This window comes from Canis lupus, chromosome 38, assembly GCF_048164855.1.
Source record: "Canis lupus baileyi chromosome 38, mCanLup2.hap1, whole genome shotgun sequence".
Classification (NCBI taxonomy): domain Eukaryota; kingdom Metazoa; phylum Chordata; class Mammalia; order Carnivora; family Canidae; genus Canis; species Canis lupus.
The window spans coordinates 2611548-2632567 of record NC_132875.1 but is presented as its reverse complement, the minus strand read 5'-3'; the positions used below and the strand labels follow the sequence as shown (position 1 = coordinate 2632567).

Here is a 21020-nt window from a genome sequence, read left to right as displayed (position 1 = left end):
CTCCTAAGCGAGTCCCTGAAGTGCAGGGTCCTGGGACCGTAGAGATGTGGACGTGATACCCGTAGCCTGGCCCCCAGGCTTGCAGCACAGAGCCTTCCCTGGGAGCAGCTGCAATGTCCGTCCAGCCCGCAGACCGGTGGAGCAGCAGCCCGCGCTGCACAGAGGGATGAGAAGATCCCTGGAGGGCGGGGAATGCTGGTCCTGCAAAGCCATTCCTCAAGCATCTTGCAGACCAAAGCAGTAGGCACTCACCCGCTAAAGGACACAAGCAGACCTCTGCAGGAGCGAGAGCGGTCCAAGATTTCCTTTTAGTTCCCAGCTCCTGACCACAGCATCATCCTCATTTCCCCTCCCTCCCAAACTAACGTAGTTGTACTTGTGCCTTGGGGCTTAGCCAGCTCACCCTCTCTTCACAGCCACCAATGAGAGCCACGGGCCACCAGAGGAAAGCAGCTTTTATTGATGAGTTATCTCCAAAAACCAAAAAAGCTATGCACCCACTTTCGGCAGGCACCCCCTCCCCCATCCTTCCGGAATCTCACATCGCCCCACCTGGAGAAGGGATACAGATTGTCTTTTGGTTTCCCAAAGCCCCAGTCTTTTCCCCTCCCTGTGTAGCCTTGGAAATTCAGTAGCAATGCTGTTATTTTCCCCCCAGCAATGCCTGATGCAGCTACTTAGTAACAATTATGGGTGAAGGGGTTTGGGGGAAGCAACTGGATGAGTAAGAGTGATGCAAAGAAAGCAGGAACGTAGCCTATCAAAGGTCCCTCTGTCCTGCCTCAGTGGCTTGATCCTTCATTGGTTGCATTTCTCTTTATGCTGAATCACGCCCTTCTGAATCAGATCGGGGATTTCCACTGCCAGCCATGGACCCAGCTGCAATACAAGGGAGACCCTGTGAGATGACTACCACCCTCTCAATGCCTCTTGTTCCATTAGAAGCTCCTTCCCATACAGATTCTATAGGAACATGCTCAAGGTAAATACTGTCATACCTTGTTTATTCTCAATTACTTTTCTTATATTGCTCAGTGCCTAATTCTCTCCACCCTCCTTACATGCCAAACACCCCAAACTTACCCCCAGAGCCATAAGATGAGCTAGCCCAAACTTGGGCACGTTCCTGGCCCACAAAGGCTTAAAGTGGTCAGTCAGGCATATTTTGCCACCCCTATGAGAAGGACGAGGAGAAGAAGAAGGTGTTGACATGCAAAGTTTACCATGAAGCATAGTAGCCTCTTGGAAGCAAAAGATAACCAACCACTAGTGATCAGAATTGAGCACAAGGTTAGCGAAGTACCTTGCTCAGACTTGGCAGACGGAGGGCTAGAGACCCTCTAGGCAAGCCAACTCTGGGAAAAATCCAGGCCCAGAGTTCTTTCCTAACTCCTCTTTGCCCTTTTCCCATTTCCTATTGAGTCCTACCTGTACATCTTTGCTGTTTTTCCATCCAGTTCAGGAACCGCAATTTCTGGAGCAGTAGCAGGATATGTGACAGGAATCTGGAGAAATTATAAGGCCTTAACGAAACAGAATCAGGATAGAAAGGAACCAATCTAATCAATACCCATTTCTTGGATGAACTGAAATGTTTGACAAACACCCCCAAGCAGCATGTACACACCAGGGTCCTGGATATGAAGATCAGTAGCTGTCATCTATGCTTGCGTCAAGCCTTAGCGGTTCCCTCCCACTTTAAAAGTTTTTTTTGGCCCGTCCAAGAAAGGTTAGCTTGTAACAATCACCTAAACCCTCCTCTTGGACTAACCTCTGTGTTTCCCATTCCATCATACTCACGTCAAACTCAATGTCAAACTCGTATTTGAGCAAGTCATGGATGTACCAGCATTTTCCAAACCACCTGTAAGAAAAACCAAACCTTAGTCCAATCTGCCATCCTTCTCATACGATGTTTTTGGCTTAGGTGGTCAGCTTGGGAGACTCATGGGATGGGAATTGGGGAAATCTGGAGCTGTGGGAGTGGGGACAGCTAACAGGAAGCACGGAACGCATCTGGCAGCGGGCTTTGGGACATTAAAATGCTCAAGCCATGTAAGATTCCCACCCCCCAAGACTCCCAAGAGGGTCTGCCTACCGAGTCCCTTCCTTGTTGGACTCCAGTCGGAACCAATCATTGTCCGCATTCTTGTTGTTCTCCACATACTAAAAGCAGAGAATGAGGTCTTTGAGGGGGCAGTCCCTCTTCCCTCAAAAGCAAAGTATGTGATCACTTTCTTTCTTAGTATGTACCCAGCTTTTCTGACATGAGCAAAGCTGAAGACAAAGTTACACTGGGAAGCAGGAGACTTGTTCAGAGCAGAGAATAGAACAGTCGGGTCCCACTTAGTTCAGCAAGCACAAAACACTCAATATTGCCTGAGTTTTCTTCCCACTTCTGATAGGTCTGCCCTCAACCCACAAGCCATTTTATGGTATACGCCCTCCCTGGAGGACCTCATGTGGTCCTGGTTTTGATGAGTACCCACACGCTGATCATTTCCAAATCATTATTTTAATCCAGACCCTTTCTCAGAGCTTCGGAGCCTACTATCCAATTGTATACTGAAATTTCTAACTTCATTGCACAGGTACCTCAAACCTGCCATCCCCCCGCCCAGTCGTTCAGACCATTTCTCCACTGCATTCATTTCAGAGGACAGTATTAGCCTTCACTCAGTCCTGCAAGCCAGACTGTGGGAATCATCATGGACTCTCCCTCTCTTTTGTTTTAAAAGATTTTATTGTATTCATGAGACACACAGAGACATAGGCAGAGGGAGAAGCAGGCTCCATGCAGGGAGCCCAACGCAAGACTCGATCCGGGGACCCCGGGGTCATGCCTCGGGCCGAAGACAGGTGCTCAACCCCTGAGCCACCCGGGCGTCCCAGACCCTCCTTCTCTCCTACTCTACACCAATCCTTCCCGACGACATACTACTGATTTTTACCTTCTGAATGGTCTTCAGATCTCTCTCTTCTCTCTATCCTCACTAGAACCATCCAGTTTAGATCATCACTTTTCTTTTGCCTGGATTAATGCCAGCCTCCTAATTTGTTTCCCGCCTTCAATCGTATCTCTTTTAGTTCTACTTTTCTCTCTAGTCACTGTGATTGGTTTAAAACCAATCTGAGCATATTATTCCCCAGCTTAAAATACTTCAAAGGTATCCCAGTGCCTCCAAGACAACATCCAAGTACTCAAGCTTCTCTCTCAAGCCTTGCCTAGCACCCCCTCCCATACACTGGATGACTTCAGCAACTCTGAACTACTTCTGTTTCTTCTTACCCCTCGTGCCATTTGTAGCTTCCATGCTCTTGCTCCTGCCGTTCTTGTGAATATCCCTCCGGAGCATCCTCATGTTTATCAGGCTCACTTAGGTTTACCCTTTAGGGCTCAGCTCCAGCACCCTTCTTCTATGAAGCCTTCCTGGACCGGACCCACACTGGATTAGGTGTCTCACCTCTGCTCTCAAAACATCTTAGCAATCTCTTCGTCTCCCTCCCTTGATCTATTATAATGACTTTGTTCCGAGATATATATATGTTATAATGACTTGATCTATTATAATGACTTTGTTCAGAGATAGGTAGGCTCCAGCTTATCTGGCTCTGGATCTCGATCCTAGGTGCTACGTGCACAACAAATGTATGTGGGTGTGGGTGTGGGGTGTTGATGAAAATAAATACGTGTGTCAGGGTTGCTGCTGCCTTGGAAACAGGCAGAGACCACTGCAAGGAAAAGAAACTCTCCCCTTTGCACAATGGGGAGAATTGCTGAGAGGATGGCTCATTCCCAGCTGTGAGCCTAATCCCTCAACTCTCTGCTACACTTACTAGGGTTTTCAGCCCCAGGGTGTGTTCCTTCCTCGGGAAGGGTGGAGGAGGGAGCAGAGAGAAGCCACGGGGGCCTGGAGCCCCAGGAATTCCTCGGACCACCCCCCTACATCCAGCAGAGCAAACACCTGCAGCCAGAGGGACACGTCACCTTCCGGGGAGGCGTGTCCCTAAAGTAACTGCTGCTTTGGCCCCACCGGGGCCCCTAAACCGAGTTTCTTTTGCCTCCTCCCCTTCCAGGCTCGCTGAGCTCCCCCAGCCCCCCAATCGTCCAGCTTCTAAAGAATCTGGGCGTTAAATTTTATAACCGGAAGCGGCTTCCGCACGGAGCCTATTCTCAGGGACACCAGACTCCCCGCAACCCTTCCGCGACGCGATCGGCCGCAGAGGCACAACTAACCCGGATGAGGGACTGGTATTCCTCCTTGAGTCGCTGCACCCACAACTCACGATCTCGAGGTCCGGCGTTAGTCTTCAGCACAGGGATCTCAGACACCACACGCCGGGTGGCCTCGTCCGCCATCTTGGACGAGGGCGAAAGAGAAACGCGGAAGTGGTATCGCCCGTATAGTCTACACGCAGGGGGCCGCCATCTTTACTGTGGGAAGACAGGGGGCTGGGCTGCCTTCGGACTTCTTTGAGCGAGAGCCTTAATTTTCTTGTAACGAAGGCAAATTTGTCCCCTGGTCACTTGCTTGTGGGTGCCGGGGGGGAAAAACAGAATGGAGCGGGTTGCTTCTTAGTATGGTACCTAACATCTTAAAAAAAAAAAACAAAACACGCAGACTGCTCAAAGGGAGACTTCCGCTCATGCTCAGAAAAGTAATCTCGGAAAACGCGGCCGCCGTCCCGAACTTGGGAGAGTTATCAGATTTTCAGGCTGTTGCAGGCGGCGCGCGGGGCACTGTGGGCCTGACAGCCTGTTGAGAGGTTTGCACAAGCTTCCTTAGCTCCCAGGTAGCAGAGGCAAAGCAGCCATCCGATTGCACGGCATTAAACTCGTGCTGATTGTTGGAAACTGCTGAGAATCAAAGTACAGCGGACAGCCTGGGTCCTGGAGGATCAACACGTCGAATTAGAGAATTCTTAATAGGTGCCAAAGCAGGTTAGAAATGGCAGGAAAATCTGCCTTAGTCCAGCCTGGACGTGTTTTGCCATGCAAGGGTCCTAGTGCATGGCCCGCAGCGGGTACCCGCTGATGCTTTTGCAGAATGTTGCATTATCTTCCTGTCGGTGTTTCAACCTAAGCACCTTGATTTTGGCTTTTATATCTCATGTTTACTCCGTTGATCATCCAGCCTGTGGCAGTAACTTCGAACCAGATTAATCATCAAATTCTGTAGCCCATCCACGGCAAAGCTTTGTCTTCGTTTCCAATGGCTTGTAAGTTCCAGTACAATGTTACATAAGACTTTTGAGAGCACAAATCCCGGTCTTGTTCTGATTTTAGGGGGGAAAGCATCATCGTCTTTTTTCATTAAGTATGATGTAAGCTCTTCATAGGTGCTCCTCATCAGGTTAAGAAAGTTCCCTTCTATCCTGCTGTTGAGGATTTTTTTCCAAATACTTTTTCGGCGTTCATTAGAATGATAATGTAGTTTTTGTCTTCTTTTGGCATGCTATGGATTTCTTTCTTTAAAACATTATATAAAAAATAAAATAAAATAAAAAATAAATAAAATAAATAAAACATTATATATTGAGGGGTGCCTGGAGGCCTCAGTTGGTTCAGTGCTGACTCGGTTTTGGCTCAGGCCATGGTGCCCCCCTTCCCCCATCTAGCTCGTCTGCTTGTCCCTCCCCTCCTACTCTCCCTCTCAAATAAATAAATAATACAATCTTTTTTCTTTCTTTTTGTAAGATTTTATGTATTTATTCAGGAGAAATAGAGGCAGAGACCCAGGAAGAGGCAGAGGCAGGTCCCCTCACAGGGAACCCAATGCAGGACTTGATCCAGGAACTTTGGAATCACACCCTGAGCCGAAGGCAGATGCTCAACCACTGAGCCACCCAGGCATCCCTAAATAAATAAAATCTTTTTAAAAATTACATATTGGATAAAGCTAAAGCAAACCTTTGTAATATCTCACTAGAGACTTCTCTTTTAGGGGAAATAAAGACTTAAGGGCAGCCCGGGTGGCTCAGCGGTTTAGTGCCGCCTTCAGCCCAGGGCCTGATCCTGGAGACTCAGGATCCAGTCCCATGTCGGGCTCCCTGCATGGAGCCTGCTTCTCCCTCTGCCTGTGTCTCTGCCTCTCTCTCTGTGCTTTTCATGAATAAATAAATAGAATCTTTAAAAATATATATTTCTTCCCTTTTGGGTGTAGGCACTGTAGGGTGGTACAGAGTACAGAGATTTGGAATGAGACTTTTTGATTTGTCACAAGATGGGGTGAGGGGACAATGGAGAAATGTAGGTCAAGTGTGCAAAGTTTCTAAATAAAAATAATAAATCCTGAAGACCTAATGTATAGCATGGTAATTATAGATAGTAATATGGATTATATATTTGAAAGTTGATGAAAGTAAACCTTTCATTTTTTTTTTTTTTTAAGATTTTATGTATCTATTCATGAGAGACACGAAGAGGCAGAGACACAGGCAGAGGGAGAAGCAGGCTCCCTTCAGAGATTCCAATGTGGGACTCGGATCCCAGGAGCCCAGGATCATGGCCTGAGCTGAAGGCAGATGCTCAACCACTGAGCCACCCAGGCGTCCCTGAAAGTAGATCTTAAGCATTCTTGCTCACACAAAAGGAATGAACAATGTGAGTCAACTATGTGAAGCATGTGTTAGTTATCTTGATCTTGGTAATCATTCCACAATGTATATGTGTTTATAATCATGCATAAACATTTATGCTACATTTATGATCTTTACATGTACATGTATATCAAATCATCACTTTAAATACATACAATTATATTTGTGGATTACTCCTCAATATCTTGGAGGGAAAAGATTTTGGAGAGTAACTACCTGAACTGTATTTTCTCACATATAAAAGGAGGATAGTAATGCTTAATAGGGTTGTAACTATATTTGCAATGTCCATTCATTCACTCATGTAATAGACTTTCAAGATGAAGTTCAGATTAAATATATACGAATAATTTTCAAACTTTTTGTAGTAGTGGAGACAAATTTACAATGAAAATCTTAACTTGGAATCTCAAATCTACTTGATCAATGTAGAGCTGCCCTCACTCAAATGCAAGCAGAAGACCTATAGTCTTTAGCATACTTCCTCTATGGTAAGGACTCATCACACTTTGTGAATTGTCTTGAAAGATGGGAAACTCAAAGTAGAGACGGTGTGTCTACCTTGTTCATTGCAATAATTACTAAAACATAATACTGTAATACAAAGTAACTGCTCAATCGATATTTTTATTTTTTAAAAGATTTTATTTATTTATTCATGGAAGACACAGAGAGAGGTAGGCTCCATGCAGGAAGCCTGATGTGGGACTCGATCCCGGGACTCCAGTATCACACCGTGGGCCAAAAGCAGGCACTTAACCACTGAGCCACAAGCGTCCCTCAATCGATATTTTTAAAATAAATGAAAATCTGGGGTACCTGGCTGGCTCAGTCAGTATAGTATGTGACTCTTGATCTTGGGGTCATGAGTTTGAGCCCCATGTTGGGTGCAGAGATTACTTAAATAAATAAATCTTTTAAAAATAATGAAATAAATTAAAATCTTGGTGGGTAAGATAAGCACCAAAAAAGCTGTCTTTTTAAATCTGATTTTTGTGTTTTTAAGAGAATGAGTGAGTGCATGCATTGGGGAGGGGGACAGAGAGAGATTCCCAAGCAGGCTCTAGGCCCAGTGTAGCCTCACACAGGACTCCTCACAGAGATTGACCTCAGGACCCTGAGATCAGGACCTGAGCCAAAATCAAGAGTCTGACACTGAGCCAACTCAACCACCCAGGCTCTGCATCTTATTTTTGTTTCATTATTTGGAACTTTACCTTATTAGACCACTTAGTAAAGCAGAGCTCATAACATATGTGATACTATAAAGGGCGATCTCTATTGTATCCATAGTTGCATCTCTGTATATTTCTTTTTGAGAAATATTTATTTTTAAATTATAGATTTAGCTCATTCTTGCTTTATGTAATTCTGACATGAGAAGCTAAGATCTAGAAAACTGACAGGAGAGTATGTAGGCCTGAACTTTTTTTTTTTAAAATTAAAATTGTATTTATTTAGGAGTGCCTGGGTGGCTCAGTCACTTAAGCATCTGGCTTCAGCTCAGGTCACGATATGGAGACCTGCATCAGGCTCCCTACTCAGGGGAGAGTCTGCTTCTCCCCCACCCCCACCCTCTGCTGCCCCTGCTCTCTCTCTCTCAAGTAAATAAAATTGAGAGAGAGAGGAGGAGGAGGAGGAGGGGCAGATGGAGAGGGAGCAGCAGATCATGGAGAGAGATCATGACCTGAGCTGAAAGAACTGACTGAGCAACCCAGGCACCCACGAACTTATTTTTTCAAAGGAAGAACTCATTCATGAGCAAATGTTTATGGAATCTCCACTACATCCAAGCATTAGGAATACAGTAGTGCACAAGGCAGACAGAGTCCTTGCCCTCATGGAAATTATCCTAAAACAGTTATAAAGAGGAATTGAACAGGATTGATTGGATAACTCAATTCTACAAAATGACTGATGCCAGACTATTATTTTGATGGAGTAGTACAGTTGGGTATACAGGAGAGCCCTTGAAAGTAGCTGAAAGTCACATTGTCAGTCGTCTTAGGAAAAGGTAGCTCCTGGGAGAAAAGGAGAAATACATCTTGGATTAGGGAAGAAATTAACATTTTTCCCCAATCTGGTCTTTAAGGGGTTGGTCCAGACTCCCATATGCTGGAAGATACCTCAGAATAGGCAGGGAATTGCTACCTTTATTACAGGGAGGGAGCCACCCTAAAGAGAATCAGTGTAGATGGGCAGCCAATTTTAGAAACTTTTCTGTTACTGCCTTTAATTATTCTGGATTCCTCAGCAAAGAATTATTATAAATTCTAACTTGGGCTCTGTTAACGCTGTGGGACATTGAGTCTGCACTTAAAAGCACTTGGTAAAGAGAATGACAACTAATATTAATACAGCGCTTACTGTATGCTAGGCACTAAGCATTTTGCAAATGTCCTAAGCATGTAAATCTGGCAACAACCTTAAGGCAAGTACTCTCGATATCCTCCTTTACATTTGAAGAAACGGAGGCACAGTCCAGCTCAAAAATAAAAATAAAAATAAAAATAAAGGCCCTATATTACATAATCAGTAGATGGCAGGACTGGATTTCAATCCTGCATAGTCTGGCCCTGGAGAGCACATCTTTAAGCAGTAGATAGGTTTTTCTAGCATTTCCAGGCCAAAATAAAATCAACAAGTGGGATATGAGGAATTGGAGGGGGTGGCAGGGGGCTATTGGTGATAAACACGGGTTTCTGAAAACACAAAGAGGATCTGTTGGTTCTGAACCAAGCAAGACAATGGCAGGAACGTATATGAGATGACCAACCTCTTCCCTGCAATGGGCTTAAAATGTGCACGGGCCCCGCTGAGGGGTTGGTAATGACTTGTAGGAACTTTGGGACTGTGGACTCGGAGTGTAACTGTCAATGTAACCTCACCTCTACCTACTAGCTAGTAAGATCTGGGCAGGGGTGCCAGAGGATTGGGTTAACAAAGATGAAAAGACATAGTCTTTGGGGAAGAGGAGCTAATATGCAGATAATTACCATAAAATAGGGGGCACCTGAGTGGCTCAGTGGTTGAGCGGCTGCCTTCCACTCAGGTGTGATCCCAGGGTCCTGGGATGGAGTCCCGCATCGGGCTCCCTGCAGGGAGCCTGCTTCTCCCTCTGCCTGTGTTTCTGCCTCTTTGTGTGTCTCTATGAATAAATAAAATCTTTAAAGAAAATTGGGTAGCCCGGGTGGCTCAGTGGTTTAGTGCTGCCTTCAGCCCAGGGTGTGATCCTGGAGACCTGGGATCGAGTCCCATATCGGGCTTCCTGCATGAAGCCTGCTTCTCCCTCTGCCTGTGTCTCTGCCTCTCTCTTTCTCTCTCTCTGTGTGTGACTCATGAATAAATAAATAAAATCTTTAAAAAAAAATCTTTAAAGAAAATTACCATAAAATAAAAAATTCTCTGTTCTGGAAGTATACAAAGTACTGTCTGAGTAACAGTGCTTAAGAGAATAGGATAAGGCTGATGGCATTTGAGCCGGAACTCTTAGGATGAGTACACCAGATATGCAGACAAGGGGAGAGCAGGGGATATTGACATTCTAGGCTGACAGCACAAGTTAAGGCAGGAAGGCAGGAGAAAATATGACGTTAATACCAATATCCGGATCATTAGGGGGAAATGCTCCTAGAAACCATTAATAGTATATTAATTCTATGCCATGTGCTGTACGTAAATACTTACGAAATAAGTATAACATCAGAACACAAAATTTACATACATGTGGTTTAAAAATATTTGCTTCATTTTTTAAGTGTTTTTAAAAGATTTTATTTATTTGAGAGAGAGAGAGCACACGCACACGAGAGGGGGATGGGCAGGGGCAGAGGGAGAGGGAGTAGTAGACCCCCTGCTGAGCAGGGAGCCCACTGCAGGCTGGATCCCAGGACTCTGAGGTCAAGCCCTGAGCCAAAGTCAGATGCTTAACCGACAGAGTCACCCAGGCGCCCCTTTGTTTTGTTTTTTTTTTAAGATAATTCACTTGAGAGAGTGAGCATGCGGCATAGGGCCAAGGAGAGAGGGAGAGAGTCAGAAGCAGAGGCCACCAGAGTGTAGAACCTGATGCGGGCCTCCATCTCACAACTCTGAGATCATGATCCGAGCCAAAACCAAGAGGCAGGCGCTCAACCACCTGAGCCACCCAGGCACACCTAAAATATTTGCTTTTGAATAGCTAATCCATGCACCTGCTCAAAATTCAAAAGGCAAAAGGACAGAGTCAAATGTTAAGTGTCCCTCTCACGCCATTCCTCTCCAGGGGCCCTCTCCTCCAGCCAGTCTTTTTGTATATCCTTCCAGATGGATTCCATACACTTAGCATCTACACACACACACACTCTTAAAATGTAAAACTTTTTACACAAATGGTAGCACACTATACACGTTTCTGCACTTTGCTTTTCTCACAGAATAATATATCTTGGAGGCTGTTGCTATTAATGCAGGCAACACTATCTCATTTTTCTTTTCCTTCTCTCCCCCTTTTCTTCTGTAGTAGATACATCCCGTTGTAGGGACCTACCATAACATGTTCAACCAGACCTTGAGGCGTAGGTATTTTAGATACGTTTTTTGTTATTACAAACAGCTCTGTAGTTAATAGCCTTGTCTACCCATTATTTTGTCCCTGTGCAATAAATACAGATATGGAACTATTGCCTCAAAAGAGTACATTTTAAATTTTGTTCAGTATTGTCAAATTGCCCTTCATAAAGATCAAACCAATTTGTATTACCATTGCAATAAATGAAAAATAACAGGTTTCCTCCCAAACAAATCATTATTAACAAGAGTTGTTCTTGCCAATCCCTGGATTGAAGTGGAATCTCAAGATAGTTTTTTTTTTTTAATTAATTAAAATATACTTACTTACTTACGTAAACTCTGTGCCCAACATGGGGCTTGAACTCAGGACCTTGAGATCAAGGGTCACATGCTCTACGGACTGAAGGAGCGAGCAACCCCTGCCCTATTGTTTTCTCAGAAGTCTGGCATTCATTTCTATTTCTTTTTTCCTTTTCTATAAATTCTTAAATCCTTTGCCTCTTTTAAATTACCATTCATTTTTTCCTTAGTGATTTGTGAGAGGGTTTGTTGTATCAAATCAATTAGACATTTGTGATGAGTTGTAAATAATCTTCCCAGTTGATTATCAGGCTTTACTTTCTTCACAGTATTTTCTTTCCTTTTTTTTTTTCTTACACAGTATTTTCTAAAGATTTTTACAATGTATTTATTTGAGAGAGAGAGAGAGAGAGAGAGCGCGCGCACACACACAAGTGCAGAATGAGAGGGAGAAGCAGAGTCCCCACTGAACTGGGTGCCCAATTCCAGGATCCTGAGATCATGACCTGAGCTGAAACCAAGAGCCCAGGTGATGTTTAATCAACTGAACCATGCTGACGCCCCTTCACAATATCTTTAACCATGTAGATAATTTTCACATATAAGATTGAGTTTATCAGTCTTTTTGCTTATAGCTTCTGGTATGTCACCACAACAGTCTAGATTATTTTAGAAGTCTAGATTATTTATCCTCAGGGTACTTGGCTGACTCAGTGTATAGAGTGAGGGGCCCTTGATTTCAGGATCATCAGTTCAAGCCCCACGTTGGGCATAGAGACTACTTTAGCAACAACAAGATTATTTTTAAAGATTTTATTTATTTATTCATGAGAGATACAGAGACATAGGCAGAGACACAGGCAGATGGAGAAGCAGGCTTCCATCCCGGGACCCCGGGGTCTGGCCCTGAGCCAAAGGCAGATGCTCAATCACTGAGCCACCCAGGTGCCCCCCGTTTTTTTCTCAATTTGTGGGTCTCTGCAGTTTAATATTCTGTGTCTTCCTTTAACCGGTCAATCACTTTTAAAAACTCCTACCAATAATTTTCTACAGATCATATTAAATTTACAGACAACTTTGGGAAAGTGACATCATTATACATTCATTCTCTATATCCAAGAACATGATGTTACTTTCCATTTGTTCAAGTTTTCTTTTATGTGGGTAGCATTTTAAAATTCAGAAAGATACTGCACATTCCTGTTAAGGTTATTCCTAGGCATTTTATCTGTTTTGTTGCTATGGAGTCTTTTCTTTACATCTTTAACTTACTGTTTATATATATAAAGGATATTTATTTCTGCATGTTACTTTTCTCCCACTTAACTAAATTCTACTATTATTTGTAGTAATTTTAAAATGGATTCTCATGAGTTGTCTACTAGGTAAATAAGATATCATCTGCAATAAAGCTAATTACATTATTATTTTAGCTATATAGAAATGTATATAAATAGCTACAGCTTGGAACATGAAGAAATTATGTAACATAAGGAGGAAAATTCTTTTTGTTAGTTATAAGTTCATTAATGATAAACTAAAATAGTAACAGGATTCTTAGCATTTTAAATGAGTTCAGGCCCTGGACACATGGTATTCTAGAAATCAGAAGTATTATGTAAGTGAAATTGTGTCCCCTTTATATAATCTGAAGAACTCACAATACAGCAAATGTCCACATTTTTCAAAAAGATTTTATTTACTTATTCATGAGAGACACACAGAGAGAGGCAGAGACACAGGCAGAGGGAGAAGCAGGCTTCCCACAGGGAGCCTGATGTAGAATTCGATCCCAGGACTCTGGGATCACGACCTCCGCCAAAGGCAGATGCTCAACTGCTGAGCCACCCAGGTGCCCCAAATGTCCACATTTTCAAAGAGGGAAATTCTAGATGGTGAACTCTAGAAACTAAAAAACATATTACTGATTCTTAGTAAAACTATAGAGGAGGTTTTTTTTTTTTTTTTTTTTTTTTTAAGATTTTATTTATTTATTCATGAGACAGAGAGAGGCAGAGACACAGGCAGAAGGAGAAGCAGGCTCCATGCCCGGAGCCTGACGTGGGACTCGATCCCGGGAACCCAGGATCGCGCCCTGGGCCAAAGGCAGGCGCTAAACCGCTGAGCCACCCAGGGATCCCCTAGAGGAGTTATTAAAGAGTGATTTATGAGCAATGAGAAAGAAGGTTGTGATCCCCAGATGCCTACAGTGCTCCAGGCTCCCATGGTGTTGGGTCCTTCTTGCCTTTGGACCTTTTGCAGGTGTCCTAAGCCTAGGATACTCCTCCCCATTCTCTGCAAGATGGCTGGTCCCTTCATGACCTTTCAGTCTCAGTTTCTATGCTACCTCCTCAAAGACTTTCCCTGATCATTTTTTTTTTTAAGATTTTATTTATTTATTCATGAGACACACAGAGAGAGGCAGAGACACAGGCAGAGAGAGAAGCAGGCTCCCTGCAGGGAGCCCGATGTGGGACTTGATCCCAGGATTCCTGGATCATGCCCTAAGCCCAAGGCAGGTGCTAAACCGCTGAGCCATCGGGGCTGCCCTGTTACTATATTTTTTAAAAACAATGTATTTTTAAATTTTATTTTTAGAGGGATGCCTAGGTGGTTCAGTGTCTGCCTTTGGCTCAGGGTGTGACACCAGGGTCCAGGATCGAGTCCTACATCGGGCTCCCTTCGAGGACCCTGCTTTTCCCTCTGCCTGTGTCTCTGCCTCTCTCTGTCTCATGAATAAAAAAATAAGTAAAATTTATTTTTAGAGAGAGAAAGACTGGGGGGAAGGGAAGAGGGAAAGACTCTTTCAAGCAGACTCCCACTGAGCAAGAAGCCCACTGCAGGGCTCGATTTCACAACCCATGAGATCATAACCTGAGCCAAAACCAAGAGTTGGATGCTTAACCAACTGAGTCACCCCCAAATCTCTCTTTCTCTTACTTTTTAAAATTATTTATTAATTTGAGAGAGCATGAGAGAGAGGACAAGTGGGGCCAGGGGTGGGGATGGAGGTGGAAGAGGAAGCAGCAGACTCCCTGCTGAGCCAGGAACCCAGTGCAGGGCCCAATCCCAGGACCCTGAGATCATGACCTGAGCAGAAGGCAGATGCTTAATCCACTGAACCACTCAGGTGCCCCTAGTGTTACTAGATGAAAAAACTAGGAGAATGTCATAGACAGTATACCTTGATTTCAGAAACACATAGGTTTCCTGACACATTCTTTTAAAAAAGATAGAGAATGGGCTGGAATATAGAAGCACTTTCATTTGATTGAACAACCAACCAACCAAAGAACTGATTCTCTAAGTAGCTGGTGAGGCTGGTTTAACAGTGCTGTTTTGGGGCAGGGCCTATAGGATACCCAATGACTCAGAAAAAGTCATCCCCACGGGGGCAGCAGAGAGCACTGATAAAGAACCTCAGGAATTTCTGAAACCTGATGAAAAGTACAATACATAAATATTACATAACATTTATAGAGCACTTACAATGGGCTGGCCCTATGCTAATGCTTCATATGTTAATTTAATATAAGCATTAAAACAGTGACCTATGGGGTGGGTGTTATACTTGCCCCTTTACAGATAAGAAAAGAAGCTCAGAGAAATTAAGGAGTTGCCCAAAGTCCTATCGGTGAAAGTCAGAGCAGGGGAATGGAAAAAACGGAAGCAGGGAGAAGCAGCCAGGACAGTAAGGGTAGAAAGCATTACTGCTCCTGGCGGGAGGGAAGAGGCACGGGCAGGTGCCCGGGAAGAAGGCTCAGAAAGGGAGGAGGACTCGGGGCAGGTGCTTGGATGGACACAGATCGAGAGGGCAGAGAACAAGCAGCAGGCATGGACACCACAGGGCTTGAGGGAAGAGGCCCAAAGTACAGGAGGCTCTGTCTGGAGACACGCGATGGTTAAGGAGGTTTTTAGATAGATCATTAGGATTCAGTGACTGATTGTAGTCCTTCCTCTTCTCTTCAGGAGTCAGGAGACATTGGAATTCTAGCTAAAGGCTTATAATTAGGTTTGAAGCTCAGATGCAGTTCGGAGCTCGTAAGATGCCTGGGTGAAAATAACAGCAACACCTTGCAGTTAATGGGGACCCAAGAACTAGAGAGAACTGTCAGTTCAGGAAGTTGCTGTAGGATAAAGTTCAAGAGTAAAGGGGACAGGGACACAGGTTCAGAATGGCCCTGAAGAGTCAAGAGGATACTTGCCACCGTGGGTTGTCAACAGTGTACAGGCTTCTTTAAGGGAAGGTCTGATTTGAAAATATTTTAATTTTGGCAGAGCTGGGGAACAGCATGGTCGGGACAAGCAGCCCTAACAGAGTATTCAGATCCACAAAGATACGATATCTACTATTCCTTGAATTGCTACGATCACTGACTTGGAAAAAAAATGTTTGTGGAAACATGGTAGCTACCTGAAGGGCTGCTCCACAGCTGTGCTGTGTTGATCCAAAGGGAAAAAGTTGGACCCATCAACAGAAGTGACAAAGAGAGAAAATTTTCTAAGTTCAGAAAAAATGCTTTTCTAACCACTGACAATTAGTGAGTTAAGAACTCTAGGGCAGGGATCCCTGGGTGGCGCAGCGGTTTAGCGCCTGCCTTTGGCCCGGGGCGTGATCCTGGAGACCCAGGATCGAATCCCACGTCGGGCTCCTGGTGCATGGAGCCTGCTTCTCCCTCTGCCTGTGTCTCTGCCTCTCTCTCTCTCTCTCTCTGTGTGACTATCATTAAAAAAAAAAAAAAAAAAAAAAAAAAAGAACTCTAGGGCAGGCGCGCCTGGGTCCCTCAGTGGGTTAAGCATCTGCCTTCGGCTCAGGTCATGATCCTGGGGTCCTGGGATGGAGCCCCGTGTCAGGCTCTCTGCTGGGTGGGGAGTCTGCTTCTCCCTCTCCCTCTGCTGCTTCCCCTTCCTATGCACTGTCAAATAAGTAAATAAAAATCTTTGGGGGAAAAAAAGAACTATAGGGCAAGACATAGTGGAAATGGGAGCATGTATAAGGTGGCTGAGGGATGTTAGGTTAAAGATCCCACTGAAGGAAGCAATAACTGTGGGAATAGTCTTGAGAAGCAGAAAAGGAGGGGAATCAGGGTCAAGCCAAAGGGGCCAGTATTTGAAAGTTGGGGGGACGTTTTCTCAGCTGAAGCCTCAAGGAAGAGATAGGAGCTGATGTACAGGAAGGGGGCCAAGGGCAGAGGACTTAAGAGCACTGAGAGCCTTGTGCAGAGGCTGAAGTTTCTAGTTGAAGCGAGGGAGAGGGTAGAAAAAGAACATAAGGTGAGAGAGAAAGTTTTTGCTTTCACTGTAGAGAGATGGTGTGTGTTGGGGGGGGGGGGGATTGTTTAGCTATGGCTAACAAAAGGCCTTAATGTGTATGAAATATTTTTTTCTGATCCCTGGGTGGCTCAGTGGGGAGCATCGGCCTGTGGCTCAGGGCGGGACTCTGAGGTCCTGGGACTCCAGTCCCCGCATCGGGCTCCCTGGCTTCTCCCTCTGCATGTGTCTCTGCCTCTCATGAATAAACAAAATCATAAAAAAATATATTTTTTCTGTGATGGGCTGAGCACCCATCTCTACACGGCCCTATGGTTTAGCCAGTATTTATGTTTCACCCCAGGAAATCTCAGCTCTCAACTGGTATCATGATCTCTTCGACACCTATGAAATCTCAAGGCTTCTAGCTGAAGGAGTGAACTTTTAAAGGCTCCCTGAACACAACATTCCTACAAATGCAGCCTCGAATGGATTGACTAACTTAGGAACAGCTGGCCAGGCAGTTGGTCTCATGTCTGGAATTTGCAAAACGTAGTTAAGTTGAAGACAAGCCCCAGCCTTCCTTTAGGTTTCCTTTCTGAGTGAAGAGCAATCTGTCCCCCCACCCCCCCAGTAGGTTGCAGGACAGCAGATACCTGCTACTAGAGTGTGCGGTCCTCAGCACCAGCTCTCCTCTTTGATCCTCTTAATGCAGTTGGGCTTAAGTTTGGAAAGGAGAGGTGGGCTCGTGTAGAGATTACTACTGTAATGGCAAGAAGGGCAAGCCACTTCAGAATAGAATAGGGAGAGAAAAGGATTCTATTTGTAGCACCTGTGTTTCTGTCTCTTTTGTGGATTTTGTGGGTCGGGGGACATCGCCCCTCCATAGATTACAGCTACCTCTGTCCTGATGAGTTTTCCTCCAGGAAAAGCTAGGGAGCATCCTGTGAAAAAAATGAGTGTACAAAAGGCTCTGTACAAAGGAAGAGTTCCGAGGATCCCTGGGTGGCTCAGTGGTTTAGCGCCTGCCTTTGGCCCAGGACCTGATCCTGGAGTCCTGGGATCCAGTCCCGCATCGGGCTCCCTGCATGGAGCCTGCTTCTCCCTCTGCCTGTCTCCTGCCTCTCTATCATGAATAAAAAAAAAAAAAAACCAAAAAAAACAAAGGAAGAGTTCTGTGGGTTCAGGGGCGGAATGAGTGGGGTAGAAATTTTGACTTTTTCTAATGGAACCCTCTTCCCTGCAACCTTCGAAAGCAAATGCTGCTCATCTTCAGACGATTGTGCTCTCATTTTCTTGCAAAAACTTGCTTCTCCTTGAGGCTTATGCCACTGCTCTACTGCCCTTTTGCCTTCTTGGTTGTTGACATTAGCACCTGTTCAGTAACCTCTCTCAACCAGCTCTTCCTCACATCCTGCGTGGTTTTAGGAAGATCCATGTGACTCCTACTTTCTTATTTTTTTTATGAGTTTATTTATTTTTTCCCTAGTTACTGCTTGCCCTTCTCAACTCCAACTTATACTCTTACTTTCAATTCCTTATCTTCATCATTTCTTGCAACACAGGTTTTTTTCTTTCTTCCTTTTTAGATATTTTTTTTAAAAGAGATAATCCACTTCCAACTTTATTTTTTACTTATTTTTTAAAAAAGATTTATTTATTTATGAGAGACACAGAGAGGCAGAGACATAGGCAGGGGGAGAAGCAGGCTTCCTAGGGGGAGCCTGATGCCAGGACCCCAGGATTATGACCTGAGTGGAAGGCAGATGCTAAGCCAATGAGCCACCGGGCTGCCCTTTTACTTACTTTTTAAAGTAATCTTTATACCCAGTGTGGGGCTTGAACTCACAACCAGTAGATCGAGTTGCATACTCTACCCACTGAGCCAGCCAGGCGCTCCCACACAGGTTTTTCTTGATTGCAGCTTCATGGCCATAGTAAGCAACAGGAGAGGCAGCACTGCCCAGCGTGGAAACACCGGTGGCACCAGACCTGCCTTCAAGGCCCCTTGAAAGACTGGGACTGGCGGCCGTGATGCCTAAGGGTGGATCAGCCCAGGGATCAAATTCTACGTGGTACATGAGGGGAAAGTTCATGATCTGGATTTGACCTCTATGCCAAGCTTCCAGGAAAACTAGGCCTGAAGCTCAAAGTACCTTTCTTGTTAGCTGCCTTTCTGGGAACATCTGACACTCTTAACAACTCTGATCCACTTGAAACACTCTCTTCCTTCAGATGCTAGAAGAATCACCACCTAATTTTTATTCTTTCTCATTGGCTGTTCCTTTTCAGATTCTCCAAGGGCTCTTCTTTCCACAGGTACTGTAAATGTTGGAATATCACCCTCCCCCCACCAGCACTCTTCTTAGCCCTCTGCTATTCTCTGGAGTTTATCCAAATCTATGGCTTTAACTGCCACCGAAATGTTCATGATTCAGAATTTCTGACCTATCCATCACTGGAATTTTACTTATTTATTTTTAAATTTTTATTTATTTTTTTAATAAGGATTTACTTATTTATGAGAGAGAGAGAGAGAGAGAGAGGCAGAGACACAGGAGAAGGGAGAAGCAGGCTCCATGCCGGTAGCCCGATGTGGGACTCGATCCCGGGACTCCAGGATCGGGCCCCGGGGCCAAAGGCAGGCGCTAAACCGCTGAGCCACCCAGGGATCCCCCTTATTTATTTTTTTAATATTTTATTTATTCATGAGAGACACACGGAGAGAGACAGAGACACAGGCAGAGGGAGAAGCAGGCTCCATGCAGGGAGCCCGATGTGCGGGGTTAGATCCCAGGACCCCAGGATCACAAGCTGAGCGGAAGGGAGACACTCCACCGCTGAGGCCCCCCACCCCCGGTGCCCCACATCACTGGAGTTTTAAAAAAACTAGTTTCCTAAAAAAGTAATATATGTATATAGTAAAAGAAATTCACATGGTAAAGACGGATGTAAAATAGAAAAATACAAATTTCATCCTCAGGCCCATTCTTCATGGTTGATTTTAAAAAATTTTTATATATTTGAGAGAGCATGGGGCAATGGGGATGGGGGTGGCGGCACAGGGAGTACAGGGCAGAGAGATACTTCCAGCTGGGTGCAGAGCCCCACGCCAGGCTTGATCCCAAGGCCTGAGCTGAACAGACAGCAGATGCTTAAGGGCTGAGCCATCCCTGTGCCCCCATGGTTAATTTTTAAATGCCTGTGTAAAGGTGCCACGCGTATTCTCCCACTCATGCTTTTCCTTTTTCCACTATAAATTCCCATTTCATTTTAATTCTCCTACATTTATTTATTTATACAGATTTTTTTTTAAAGATTTTATTTATTTATTCACACACGGAGAGAGGCAGAGACACAGGCAGAGGGAGAAGCAGGTTCCCCGCGGGCAGCCCGACGCGGGACTCGATCCCGGGACCCCGGAGTCACGCCGTGGGCCGAAGGCAGATGCCCAACAGCTGGGCCCCCGAGGGACCCCCAATTCTCCTACATTTAAATCCGTGTGTCCCACTGCCACCGGCGCGGGAGGCCTGGCTGTCCCACAGCACCGCAAAGTCCTTCCCTTTCTTTGGAGCCCTGCCCCACGCTGCACCCGACAGCCAACCTCTTTTCCACGGGCAACACCGTGAGAAAATGGTGTTTATGCACCGTCCCTCCCCCACTCTGGTTTCCCTCCTACCGCGACTCTGAAACAAGTTTCTCCAGAGTTACCAAACGGCTTCCTGCGATACATCTCAGTCCACTTCAACCCTAACCGGTTACCTTTAACGCCTGGATCAGTTCCACGGATGCTCGGCTCCGGGATGTCCCTTCTCGGGGCCCCTTGGGCCGCCCTCTGCCTCCGTCTCGAGCTCCAGGCGCTCCCCTAGTTCTCGGGCGTCTTCCCCGCGTCCAGGCTGCGGCCGCCCGGGCCACACGCGCGCACCGCCCCCAGCACGCGGCCGCCCCTCGGCCAGCGCCCAGGCGGCAAGCTCCTCCTGTCCCCGCAAAACACAAGAGGACACGGCAGCGCTTTCCCGGTCGCCCCGGGCAGCACGCTGGGGGCCCCTGCGCCTCCTCCCCACTTCCGCGCCGCTTTCTCCCAGCCGCTGCCGGGTCCCGCCTGGAGAGGAGCGTCCCCCCCGACCTCCCGGCCTCGCCCCGCGTGCCCCCTCCCCGTCCCCTGCTCCTCCATCCCCCCCCCCCCCCCCCGCAACCAGCGATCTTTCAAATATCCCAGGTACACCTGCCGACCTCTCCGCCTGGGCCCTCGGAAGCCTACTCGTTGCCCCTCGGGTCAAACCGGCTAACTCACTGGGCCTGGCGTTCCCACGGGCCCCGCT

General features: G+C 45.8%; 1 protein-coding gene and 1 long non-coding RNA gene across 2 annotated transcripts; one reads left to right on the top strand and one right to left on the bottom strand.

Moving 5' to 3' along the window:
- Positions 1–437: 437 nt before the first annotated feature.
- UFC1 (ubiquitin-fold modifier conjugating enzyme 1) lies at positions 438–20627 on the bottom strand. The gene is made up of 7 exons (XM_072814823.1): positions 20461–20627; positions 4238–5470; positions 2099–2166; positions 1801–1864; positions 1429–1505; positions 1084–1174; positions 438–879 (listed from the first exon to the last, which is right to left on the bottom strand). The coding sequence occupies exons 2-7, from the start codon at positions 4358–4360 to the stop codon at positions 799–801; spliced, it is 504 nt and encodes a 167-aa protein (XP_072670924.1). The 5' UTR covers positions 4361–5470; positions 20461–20627; the 3' UTR covers positions 438–798.
- On the top strand, positions 851–4587 carry LOC140626923 (uncharacterized). The gene is made up of 2 exons (XR_012025886.1): positions 851–982; positions 4078–4587. It is a non-coding gene; the product is annotated as an uncharacterized lncRNA (long non-coding RNA).
- Positions 20628–21020: the final 393 nt, after the last annotated feature.